This window comes from Lissotriton vulgaris, chromosome 4_1 (assembly GCF_964263255.1).
Source record: "Lissotriton vulgaris chromosome 4_1, aLisVul1.2, whole genome shotgun sequence".
Taxonomy (NCBI): domain Eukaryota; kingdom Metazoa; phylum Chordata; class Amphibia; order Caudata; family Salamandridae; genus Lissotriton; species Lissotriton vulgaris.
The window spans coordinates 795,306,985-795,319,914 of NC_141691.1; the positions used below are offsets into that span (position 1 = coordinate 795,306,985).

Genomic DNA, 12,930 nt, shown 5'->3' on the forward strand with positions numbered 1-12,930 from the left:
CAGGGTACCTTCCGATCGTTGCAGTCGTTCACTCTGTCGTCAGGACCTCTCCCACTGGATCCACGAGTCGCTGATGGGCCCCACGTTTGGGACGCCAATTGTAAAAAAGGGTTCCAAAGACAACCAGTAACCAAAGACCCTTTTATGTTGCCCGGCGGTATCGCCTCTATGACCCACCAATGTTAATCAATGAAGAAGCAGGCGCTGGAGACTGGAAGGCAGGAAACGAGGATTTTATTCTCTCCGGAGGAGAACACATCAATTCAGACAGCAAGTATCGTCACGAGGTGCTCTAACCACATCTCTGAGGCCTGGCCTCTTATACTAGAGTTTATGATCTTTATTGCACATAACACATTCTCGCAATACTATGACACTTGAAAGAACATCCTCGGAATCTCCCCTTCAGACCCGTTCCCACATACATTTACAGTTGGATTCCCCACCCCGGTCACAACAGGTGATGGTTGTCGCACAGCAGGGCATTCCGCCGATTCACGGAATGCATGGGTTTGATCGGATCTCATAGGGTGGGGGCTTTGATCGGTTCGAGGGTCTTTTGATGGGGAGGGGAAGCTTCCTACTGTACGGGGTAATAAACAGTATCCGCAGGGCCAGGTGGCGGCCTGGGAACAAGGAAGACAAACGGGGACACAGGAAAAAGGGGTTTTGCATCAAAAGGATCTGAGGCCATGAAAGGAATGAAGGGAGGTGTCGCGCTGGGAACAGGATGGGATTCCGTGATGAAGCTGCGCTGAAGAGGGGTTTATGGCCCAAGGCATGAGAGAGCGGGGGTTGTCAGTGTGTGGGGGGGAATGCTTGCGAGGTTAAGAGAGAGAGAGACGCGCTGGCCATCAGCGAGGGGCAGGGAGGCCATGGTGCTTAAAATGGCTGCCGCTTACGCGCACGAATGGGCTTGGAAAGGGGCAAGATGGCGCCGATAATGTTGACGTTTTGCAGTCTAATCTTTAACAAAAGGAGCTGGGTGTCATCCGTGTATGACACTGGGATGAAACCAAAAGCTCTCATGATTCTTGCTAGGGGGGCCACGTAGATGTTAAAAAGAGTTGGGCTCAAACAAGAGCCCTGTGGCACCCCCTTAGTGATCTCTACCTCCGCAGAGCGGAACGCACCCATGGTGACACATTGGGTGCGGTTGGCTAAAAAGCTCCTTAACCAGGCCAGTGCCTCGTTCTCAAGACCGATGTTTGCGAGTCGTCCAATCAAGATGTTATGGGACACACTATCGAACGCTGCCGATAGGTCTAGCAGTATCAGGATAACGGAATAACCCTTGTCCTGATACATATGCATATCGTCTGTGACTGACAGTAGTGCTGACTCTGTACTGTGCTTCGGCATGAAGCCGGATTGAGAAAAATCCAGACCATCTACTTGTTCGATAAAATTTGATAGATGTTGGTTCACATGTTTTTCTGTGAGTTTACCCAGAAAAGGAAGCAGAGATATCAGTCTGAGATTGGACAGGTCCGTCCATGGGATTGCAGAGTTTTTCCGAATAGGTCTTACCAGAGCCTTTTTCCACCCCCTAGAGACCTCACTTTCAGCCAATGAAAGATGCACAAGTCACTGTATCCCAGGACCCAGCGCACTGCCAACCAAAGGCATTATTCTAGCTGGGATGGTATCAGATGGACAGCCGCTCTTGATCTGATTTATTGAAGATTCTACCTCTTCTAGAGAAATAGAGGGAAATGTAGCAAGGGTATGAGTAGCAGAGCAGGGTTCTTCCACGACTTGTGGTCGTGTTGCATCTCTACTAAAAGACAAATCAGAGCTAATGATTTTTTCATATATCCTATCTACTTTAACAGTAAAGAACTGAGAGATTTCATCACACAATTGCTGTGATGCTAGCTCAGAGCTCTCGCAAGCCACAGGCTTGACAAAGGACTGCAAGATTTGATATAAGACCCTTGGAGCATTACCAGCAGCTGCGAGTTGGGACGCAATGTAATTCTTGCGCGTCGCTCGAATTGCTTTATGATATACAGTGAGGACCTTCCAATAACGGTTCTTGTCGTCATCCAAATGGGAAGATCTCCATGTCTTTTCAAATTTTCTGGCGACTTGTTTCAAGGACCTTAAATGTTCTGAGAACCATACTTCCTGCTTGTGTGCTGGACGTGGTTTGAACAATTTTAAAGGGGCAATAATATCCACCACAGTAGTGATTGCTCCTTCAAATTTAGTCAGAGCCACCTCAATGCCCTCCGTAGGAGTAATGGTGGGTTCAAAAAACCTCTCATTGAAGGTTTCATGAGTCATTTTATGCCATTGTCTACTTTTAATGGGCAGAGCCACTGGACATGAGGGTGATATGCAAATATTAGGAATATAGAATTCCACAATAAAATGATCAGTCCAGTTAACCTGAGTCGGAGGTAGGCAGTTAATCATGGGGGAGTTGGACAAGATTAGGCCCAAGGTATGTCCTGCCTGGTGCGTTGGACCACTATTCGCCTGTCTTAGGCCCAGTAAAGACAGATCAGTCAATAAGGACTGTACCTCTTTACACTCCTTTAGTTCACTGTGAACATTGAAATCCCCGAGAAGCAGGAAATCATTGTCTGCATTGACATACGGGGCCAGCGCCTCCACTAGCAAGATGGAAAAGTTGGCACATGGCCCAGGAGGGCGATATACCAATGCCCCTTTCCGGCTGACCTTGGATGAGATGTCAATTTTAAAGATCAGTAGTTCCATTTCTGGGGTACAATATTCGTCTAAAATAGAAATGTCTATTTCCTGTTTATGAACAATAGCTATCCCTCCCCCTATCTTGATGGGGTGATCTAGTCTAACTATTTTATAGCCATTCGGGATGCCCAAGGTGATGACCGGGACCGAATGGGGTTTCATCCATGTTTCTGTTAGAAAACATAGGTCCGGTTCTACAGATGATATTAGTTCCCATACCTCAGTAAAGTGCTTTGGCGACGATCTAATATTGCAAAGCAAATTCTTACAACCCAGTAGCATATTAGCTCCCACCCCTCTTGTTGATACCTGATGAAAACCAGCAATATCATCAGATTGGGACAGAAACTGAGTCTGACAATCACGACAGGAGAAAGGGCCCTCCGGATAAGAGTCCGCCATCCTTGTGCATCCCAACTGGATGGAAGTTCGCAAGCCTAAGAGTACTTGTGAGGAGTAACTCACAGTACTGTTTAATACTGACTCACATGTCAGAAACTAAACAACACGATCTGACAAACCTAAGCACTGGGCCAGGAACATCAAAGGAGTCCCTATAACCGGACTGGAATCCAGGAGTCATGCCCATCTACAACCCTAGCCTTCCACTATGACGGCCGATGACTTCACAGCCCACTTTAATTCCACAATGACGGAGGTGTTAGATCAAGTAGCGCCACTCAAACTCAAACCTTTGAGATCTATCAAATCTAAATCTTGGTTCAACGTGGAGCTGAATAACGAAAGAAGACAACTCAGACAGTTGGAAAAGACTTTGAGACTAAACCCCTTGACTCCTCATGTAGCACAACTTAGATCAGCCCAGTTGGCATATAAAAAAACTAATTTTTAGAGAAAAGGCCACTTTCTTCCACAGCAAGCTAGACCAGGCGAAGAATAGATCTAGAGAACTCTTCAACATTGTTAAAAGTTAAACAAACAGCCCACCCCCACAAGAAATAAAAGCCACCAAGGATCAATGCGAAGAAATCGCCAGCTTCTTCACAGATAAAGTCACAAAAATTGAGCAATCCTTCATCCAAACCTCAAATCCTCCCTCCCTTGCAACCCGCCCCCCTTTAATCGCACTTGACCAAACAGATCAAAATCATACCATGGACAGCCAGGTCCATGGTTTTTCGGCTTCCAACCAAAAAATGCTGCTAATTGGTCGGACTCCGAACTCATGTCGGAAAACAAGGTCTTCAATATAATTGCAAGCTTATAGCCTACTTCCCACACTATGGACCCCCTCCCATCCAGAATAGTAAAAAAAACTCAACCACATCATTGCTTCTTTCTGGACAAAAATCAACAACTCCTCTCACATCAGGTTGTGTCCCAGACTCCCTTCAATTGGGACAAATCACACCCATACTCAAGAAATCAGAGGCCGACCCCAACGAGCTCAACAACCTCAGACCGATCTCCAACCTCCTGTTCCTAGCTAAAACATTGAAGAAGTGCGTTCTCCAACCACTTAACAAACATATTGATGACTTCAACCTCCTCCACACCTTTCAATCGGAATTCAGGAAAGGTTGTAGCACCGAAACAGCAATGCTCAATATTTCAAACGATATCCACAGAGCCTTAGATAAAGGTGAAGCCTGTCTCCTCATCTTTATTGACTTATCAGCGGCGTTCGACACAATAAATATTCCAGCTTTACTTGAGACTCTGAAGAGGCGCTCTGGCATTAATGGCACATTACTAAAATGGTTCACTTCCTTCCTTCAGCACCATTCTCAACAAATTAAAATCAGTTCCTGCCTCTCTGTACCAACACGAGTCAAACTTGGAGTCCTGCAAGGATCATTCCTTTCACCGTCCCTCTTCAATCTCTTCATTGAACCCCTTGCAATTATTCTGAAACAAGCAGGGGTTTAATACCACCTATATGCAGATGCCACACAAATATACTACAAAATTAAATCACCCAATGAGGTCCGACACCTCAATGTCACGCTAACCAAGATCCAAACTTGGTTTGGCGCAAAGCACTTAAAGCGGAACCCGGACAAAACGGAATAATACTGTTCTCTCCGAAAAATAACCACCAACCAATTCAAAACTGTCTCAAGAATCTTGATGTTCTAAACTGCTCTCTCATCATATCCGACTTGGTAAAGTCACCAGGCATTACCCTAGATAAGAACTTGTCAATAAAGGACCACATCCAAAACTCTGCAGAAGGTGCGCAATAATCTCTAAAACAATTCAAGAAAATGAAACCTTTCATTCCCCAGGAGGATCTCAAGACAATAGTACAATCCCTAGTCCTTTCTAACAGGGATACCAAAAGCTCACCTAGTCCCACTAAGGTCAGTCCTTAACATGGCAGCTTGACTCATAACTGGTGTAAAAAGATTTGAACACATCACACCAACCCTCAACGCCCTCAACTGGCACCCCATGGAAGGTAGATGCATTTACAAGCTGGCATGCATCATGCACAAGGCCCTTCACGCACATTTCGACAACTACCTAAACAGCAAACTGGTTAAAGCAGGAAAATCCAGAACTCTGAGATGCACCAACTCACTTCTTCTCATCACTCTGAAACTGAAAAGGAAAATGGCTCAGTGCCAATCCTTTACTGCTAACGTACCCAGGTTGTCGAACACACTCCCTATTGACCTCAGATGCAACCCCTCCTTCTCTTGCTTCAACAAAAAAGACCTGAAACGCCTTCTCCTCAATCAATATTTTACTGACCAAGTCAATTAACCTAGGCATCAAAAACCTAGTGGAGTCCCCTCTCACTTGACCTTCAAGGGTGGTGGTTATCTGACTGTTTCAACCACCTGCGTTTTTCACCCCTTCACTGTATACATAAGTATTATGTCTTTGCTTATGCGTCCTCATGCCCTGCGTTGTAATACAATTTTTCTTTTCCTTTGTGTACGTAAAGCGCTCTGATAGCCACAGGTCTAGCTAGCGCTATGTAAAACGTTATAAATAAATAAGGACATCCACTTGTCTCTCTGTCTGTCACACTCTGTCCGTGGTGTCCTTATTTTCTTTTTCAACCCTCGTTGTCTTCATCATATCTTCTTTCGCTTTCTTGTTTCGTCATTTTCCTCGTATCCCTCCTGCTTTCCTCTTTTCTCGCACTTTGACCTCATCTTCACGCTCTTTTTTCCGTTTCTTTCTCCTCTTTTCACCGTATCCTTCTATTATCCTTCCAAGCCCTCTCAAACATCCACACTGTCTCTTCCTCTTCTCGCTCTTTGCTTTATCGGCTCGGTGTAAATCTTCCTCCTCGTCCTCGCTCTCGGTCCCCAACTCGGTGCTTTTATCTGTTTGCGTCTCCCCTCTCTCCCCCCTTCGGCCGAGCCTCTTTCTCAGTCTGTGTGAGTGCCGCGGTGTCTCTGCTCATCCCCCGCCCCTCTCCTCTTGGCAGCTGGCAGAGGCGCACATGTGACTGTGGTAAGGCAGTGAGTGTGCAGGTGAGCCGGTCCGAGAGAGCCTCCTGCTGCTGAAGGGGGGCGCCGGAGCGGGAACGGGAAGGGAGGGAGGTTGGCAGGAGCCCTGGGAAGGGCACTGCGCCCGCCAGCGACCCCAGCCGGAGGGTGAAGGGTCCCCGTGGAGGGAGCCTCCCTGCCTGTCCCGAGTGGGGCTGTAGGAACGTGGTAGGGAGACACCTCACCCTGAACCCCGGAGAACGGCCATCCCTTCCCTCTTCAGGAGGGAGCGGGGACACCCCACCTTCTCTCACAACACCCACCGCCTGTCCTGACTGAGACTGCGGGGCGGGGAAAGGGAGGTGGACATTGGATATCCCCTCACACAGACCTGCAGCACTCGCTGCCGGCCGGCAGTGCAGCTATGGGCAATGGCTGCGGCGGGCATTTATACTTCCCTCGCCTTTTCATTTAAAAAAACACATAAATGCAGTGCCCGGTGTCGCTAGCACTCAGACCACCCCCTCCCATCACCAGCCTGTGTCAGTGCTGGCAAAGGAGCCGCCTGCCCCGCGGCGCGCGTGAAGCCACGGCTCTGAGGCGGCTGCAGTGAGTGAGACACTCAAGTGCGGGCAACGGGGGCTGGAGGATCGGAGCTGAGTGGGGCGCTCGGTGTGACCCTCGGCTGATGCCTCTTGGTGGAGAGGAGCACAGTCACGCCGCATCTGTCCATTAGATACATCAAACACAGGTTGCGAAGCAGCGATCTAGCGGTTGTAAAGCGCTTCAACGCCCTCAGTGGTAGTAAGCGCTATGAAACTATCACAAGCTGCCCACGCGGCTGCTTCTGATGAAAAAGTAGGGAGTAGGAATAATTTCATACAATGATATGGAACATCAAAAGGATGGAATACGAACTATGAGACTACGAACTGGCGAACAATATCACGAGCACGGACTACCGCTCCCCACCCCCCCCCCCTTCTTCTTCCTCTCTCCTCTTTAGCCTACTTTCTTCTTTCTTCTTCCACTCATGTATAAACCTCGTCCATGTATGTAAATTTATATTTTTCTATATACAATAAAGAATTTCGGAAATAAAAAAAAAAAAAAAAAAAGAACACCAGTCAGGGACATGTGGGTGAAACCCAATGACTTTGCAGGGAAAGTAGGCGTTTGGAGTTTACAGGCAGAAAGTTCACACTGTAGTACTTTTCAGAGTGACGGAAATGCAGTAAAGAGGGTGAGCACCAAAAATTGATGGAGACCGCTTACACGGAGTGTGTGTTTCCACGTGTCCTTCTGGGCTGGAGAATCCACAGTTGTCACTGACCTGTAATTGTGACAAAAAAGACAGCCCTCTATCCCTTAGGGCGCCCGCTGTTATTTTTAATATTAGTATTGTACGTATGATCATCGCAAACCTGCTTATTCTGCTATAAGTCATTATTATTGGTAGTAAGAAGTATTACCAATAATACTGAGTATTCGAATTATATTTAATTTTCCGTGTTGTGCTATGGTTCGTTTGTCGCTTGCCCCTGGTGCCCAGTAGGACTGTGTGAGCCTTGCTACTGCAAGAACGCATGGCGCCACCTCCGGTCCAGACTGAGCTTTGACGCGCATCACAGCGGTTCAGCAGATGTGTCAGAGGCGCCGGGATCTTGCGCACCACTGTAGCCAGCGCAAGCCTGCACCCCCGTTTCGGAGAGAGGGTGGATGTGAGTCCGTTACTAACTTATGTGTGTTTGTGGAGGGGGTATACTTTTTTGCAGAGCATGTGGAGCATTCCGACCGTGCTGCCTTGGGCTGTCAGTCCCCACGCTACCCAATAGTAAAGGGACAGTGAGTGGGGAGGCTTGAAGCCTATTTCCACGAGTCCTACTCAAGCACCTAATGCCACACAGCACTGTTAGGTGCGTGGGAGACGTACCAGCTAGAATATCCTAGTTGGCCCGTTATGGACAGATGTATCCGCCAGGGTCCACGTGTGTTCTTGGGCATGTGATTCTGAACTAAATGCCACCGAGAGGGAAAACAACGGCAATTGTAAAGGAATTAATTACTGTCTGCGTAGTTGGCTCTGCCGGTTTTAAAACCGTTTTCTATTGGACTTGAGGTGTCCTCCATTTGATAAGAACAAACATAATTACGGGAACGAAGAAAATAGCTTAGTTCTGCGAGCGCCTCTTCCTGGTTTTCGGAGCCTCTGACAAGAGATGAGGCGGCTCTGACTTCAGACAGACTGAGTGGGGGGAGGGAAGGAGAGGGCGGGGAGGCAGTGGACGGGGGTCCCCAGCAGAGGAGGCCTCCTCCTGCATCCCTCCCACCACCCTCACTCGCACAGCAGTGTGTGGAGGAGACAGGAGCCTCCCCCTGCCCGAGCGCCGGAGCCTCCCCCAGCCCGCCAGCGCCCCCAGTCTGAGCCCGGAGGAGCCCAGCGCAGGCAGCAGCGTGGGGACGCAGGGAGGGAGGAATAGGAGGACCCCCGTCCCACCAGCACTCCTCAGCCGCCAGGATCCCTCCCCTGCCCGGGGGATGCGGGGACCGTCCTCTCCGGTAAGGAGTTGTATTTGATGTGCTTTCACACTCTGGCCAGACGTGCAGGAGGACAAGTGCACCTTGAAGGTCACCCCTGGCCGTGCACCGTGGCACGGATGCTTCCGCGCTCACAGCGCTTGCTGCTCTTTCTAGTTGTGTTATCTGGTGCTGAGCCCGCCCGGGGCTTCCAAAGTTGGATCGGAGCTGAGATGCAAGGTACCCAGTGTGGGCTGGAAGCTGGCTACCCAACAGCCTCAGAGGTCCTTATTGATGGAGTTAGCCTCTGATCTCGGCGCACGTAGACTTCGCACTGTGTTTTCTTGCTGGTGTTTGTCTCTGTGATGACAGCGGTGTTTCGTCTGAGGTGAGCACGGCTGCCGGATCGGCTGTTTGCGGGGGTTGGTGTTGGGGTGCTGAAGAGGTTAAAGCGGGCAGCGAGTGCCAGCCTCCTCCACATGATGTGTCGGGGTGCCTCGTCAGCCTCGCCACCCACGGGGGTGAAGTGAGGTGGAAGACTCGCAGCGGGTGCTGTCCCGGCACAGGCAGTGCTGCTCTCCCCCTCCCCGCACGCTGGGTTGCAGGGGGGCTCACTCGCCGTGCCTCCTCAGGTCACCCCGATGGCAGGACCTTGCCAGTGTGCTCGTGTTCCGGGGCACCGGCCCTTTAATGCCGCAGATTAGAGCCGCAGCCTGGGTTGATCCGCGGATTGTGTGTCCCCGGGAGATCAGGGCGCCGGGATGTGACATCTGTACAGCGCGGCAAAGTTTCCTGCTGTAAGTCGATGCGGCGGGGGACGTGGGGATGCCATTATACCGCGAGGTGATGCTTTATTTATGCTCTCGGGCGCATGAATAGATGAAAATAGAGCACAGAATCGATACCGCAGGAGCGCTGAGACTGAAATACACACACACAGGCTCTAGCACTCGGCCTCTTCCTGCCTCGTCTCTGCGGCCCCTCTGTGTGAGTGGGCAACATGGATGGATGTGTGGGTGGGTGGATGGATGGGTGGGTGGATGGGTGGATGGATACCTGGATGGGTGGGTGGGTGGGTGGATGGATGGATGCATGGATGGATGTATGGGTGGGTGAATGGATGGGTGGATAATGGACAGACGGATAGATGTTTTGTTACTTTCCATATCTGTATGTATCTGTGCCTATCTCCTTAACTTTGTTAATTTAATGTCCGTCTTCTCAACCTTTCTTACATTCCCCCTGTTCTTTTGGGACTGCCCTCCTTTCCTTGACTTCCTTTTAACTCTCCCCTCTCACCGGAGGAGTGACCGCCTAGTGCCACCCGCATGCACAGAGCGCGCTATGCGCTAGGCAGCTTGCACCTGTCCTGCGGTGGTCTGTCCTTTGCGTATGTAGGGGTCCTCTCGCAAAGGCGCAGTGCAGGGGTCACCCACTGCACAGTGCAGGGGGTCCTGTCTGCAGGGTCTCACACTGGCCATCATACAGGGGAATCTGTGCAATTGAGGTCCTAACAACCATTGCACTATAGTGGGCGTCAGGGTCAACGCAGGGGTCGCCGCTTGCGTTTTTAAATGTGTCCCGGCTAATGGCAGCGCAAGGGTCATTCAGTTCACTATAAAGACAGCCCTTCAAGGGAGATAATGACAGTACAATGGAGTGACATAATAGCACATTTCAGTTTTGAGGGTGCCCTGTCTGAGGGGGCAGTGCCGGGACCTCCCTTTGCGGTATAAATGTGGTCCTGGCCGTGGGCACTGCAGTGTAGTGGAGGTCAGCTCAGAGATCGCCCTGTGCAGTTTTGAGGGTCTCTTTCCTCGGGGGGTGGGGGGGGGTGCATTTCTGAGGGGCACGCATTGACCCTGCGCGTGGGAGCATTGCATGGGTCACCCGGAGCAGCAACTGAAAGGGTCAGCGCACAGATCTGCATTGCCATTGGGGGTCGTCCCTTTGCAGTGCAGGGGTCACGCGTTGCACGCGGCGCAGCGCGAGGGTCTTTTGCTGCAGTCCACGATGCGTTGTCAGAGCGCGCGGCGTCTGAACTTACTGATATGGCTCGAATAAACGCGAATGCCTCTTCCTGCTTTGCTCAAAATGTGCTTTCATCTCCCGGCGCATCTGTTTGTACCCGAGGAGGGGTGTGCGCAGGGAGTCGATGCTTCACATAACCGGTCAGCTCATGCGGTGGTGGCATTGTGCCTATAGCTGCCTGAGATGAACGCATTTACGCCTGACGGGGCGATTAATGTTGAGTCATTATTATGTTACAGTTGAGGGCTCCAAATATAGGCTGCATAATTATTTTGGGGCTGTAAACGCCGTCTTTGTGTTAGCATGAATTGTAATTTATAGCAGGAAGCATTGGTGTTTTGGTGGGTGGCTGCCCCTAGCTGTAGGCTTGCTGCTTTTGCCTGTGGATAGGAGCACGTCGGAGCAGGGGGTGTGCATCCGGGCCCTGTGTTGAGCGCTGGTTGCAGCCTCCGTCCTAGCTCGGCCGGACTGTCCCTGGAAGCGCCTCGCTGTTCTCATGTAAACTAGTTCGTGCCTTGGCGCGCCAGCAGCAATAGGTGTGTCCATCAACCATCGCGGCGATCCTTATTTCATGGACGTGGAATGTGGAGCGGCCCCACAGGATTGAAGCCTGTGCCCCGCTGGTTCTGAACCCACTGAGCGAGGCGTACTGGGGTCGTTCTTGGAGCGAGTGAGGAGGTGAGCTTGGCCTAGCACCCCCACCCCCTCCCCTTCCATATCAGTTTGGAGTTAGGAGGCACCCGCAGCTTCTCCAGGAAGGGATTTTGTTTATTTTATTTTTTATTTTAATGCGATTTTATATAGCGCGAACATTACCCGAAGGTGCCAGAGCGCTTTACAAAAGAACATAAGGACTTTGAATTACCCGAGTTACTGGTCTGTGTGAGCCTCGGCGAATCCTCGGAACCTCTAGACGTTTCACCGGCCACCATACACTTACGGGAGCGCAGCAACCACTGATGCAGCAGGTTCAGTGGCACCGAGGCCTAGAGCCACTAGGGCCTCATTGGAGCCAGACACATGTATTTTTCTACTCCAACAGCAGTCAAGGGGACAACTTTCTTTGCTCGCGTCACTCCCAGTGTATCCTTGCTAAGCTTCTGTACTCCAGGTCCTATTTAAGCCCCAATGCCTGCTCTCCAGCTGTAGGGGTCACATGGCGCAGCCCCCATCGGAGACTGTGTGGGCTCCTTCACTCATGGCCGCACATTAAAGCACTAGAAACAACGCTGTAAATTCCGAAGTACTGGGCGGTGGCGTAGGCGCTGTTACTGGCCTTAGGCTTGGAAGTAATGGGCCCCTCGAAGCTGTTAACTTGCATTGTCAAATACAACAATAATGAGGTCCTAAGTGGGCCCTCCTCGGACCTCTTGGCCCCGGTGTCCCTGCACCTGCTACACACCATGCAAGCTGCGCAGCTGACGCTGGCTGGAGCGCAGTGACTGCTCAAATTGTTGTCCCCCCTTGGAGACCTCGGCTATATGTTCTCCAAAAAACCCTCTCCTCCGAGCCTTTTTTGGAACCATGGGCCCCTCTTAGCACCCCCACCCCCTCCCACCACACACACACACACGTACGCAGACACTCACGCACGGACACCGGAGGCACGCACACACATGAACCGCACAGAAGCTCACGCCCTGGGAAGCTGGTTCAGCCCTTCAAAGCTACGACATTTCCTAGGTCTATGTCTGACTAATAGGACCAGGTCTGATTTTATTTTTTCAGGAATTCTGGGACTTGCAGTCTTTTTGAAACCGGTACAAAATAAATCTGGACTACAAGTACCAACACTTTTTAAGGAAAAAAAACGGATTTGATTATAGTCTCCCGTGGAACTAGGAAACTAGGGAGTTTCCTCACACCCGTGCCCTTTAGGGCAAGAGCCGCTTCGTGAGTGTCTCGTGAGCTCCTGGCAGAATGCCGCCTCTATTGCAGTGGCCGTGGAGGGGTGTTCAATCCTCGGGTCGGCTCCCTCTGCTTTCCATTGTGCGCTTCAGAATTTCAATTAGGTTCCGAATCGGCGCAAATCTCTCAACTAATTCAATAAGCGCCGAGTATAATGCACTGCTCTCTGCACGTGCGCCGGGGCCTGCGGTGCTCCCCCACAGACTGCCTCAGGAGGAGAGAGGGGGTAGTATAGGGCGAGAGAGGACAGAGCCAGAGGAGACAGGAGGAAGAGAGCGAGCGACAGAAGGGGCGGGAGGTGGGCTCGAGTGGGAAGAGAGAGTGACGCGGAAGACTAGCGGCAGGG

At 50.8% G+C, this 12,930-nt stretch overlaps 1 protein-coding gene across 2 annotated transcripts in view; it reads left to right on the forward strand.

Moving 5' to 3' along the window:
- Positions 1-8,465: 8,465 nt before the first annotated feature.
- Positions 8,466-12,930, forward strand: part of LOC147722595 (cadherin-6-like) — a 222,121-nt gene continuing 217,656 nt past the window's right edge. Inside the window, exon 1 of one of the 2 annotated variants that reach the window (XM_086965121.1) lies at positions 8,466-8,687. Coding sequence is in view for 1 of the 2 variants with exons in the window: in XM_086965119.1 (XP_086821245.1) it covers positions 9,336-9,442 (107 nt within the window). In the remaining variant the exon portion in view is untranslated. Of the gene's footprint in view, positions 8,688-9,213; positions 9,443-12,930 lie in introns of those variants that run through there. The other variant, XM_086965119.1, reaches the window with a different exon arrangement.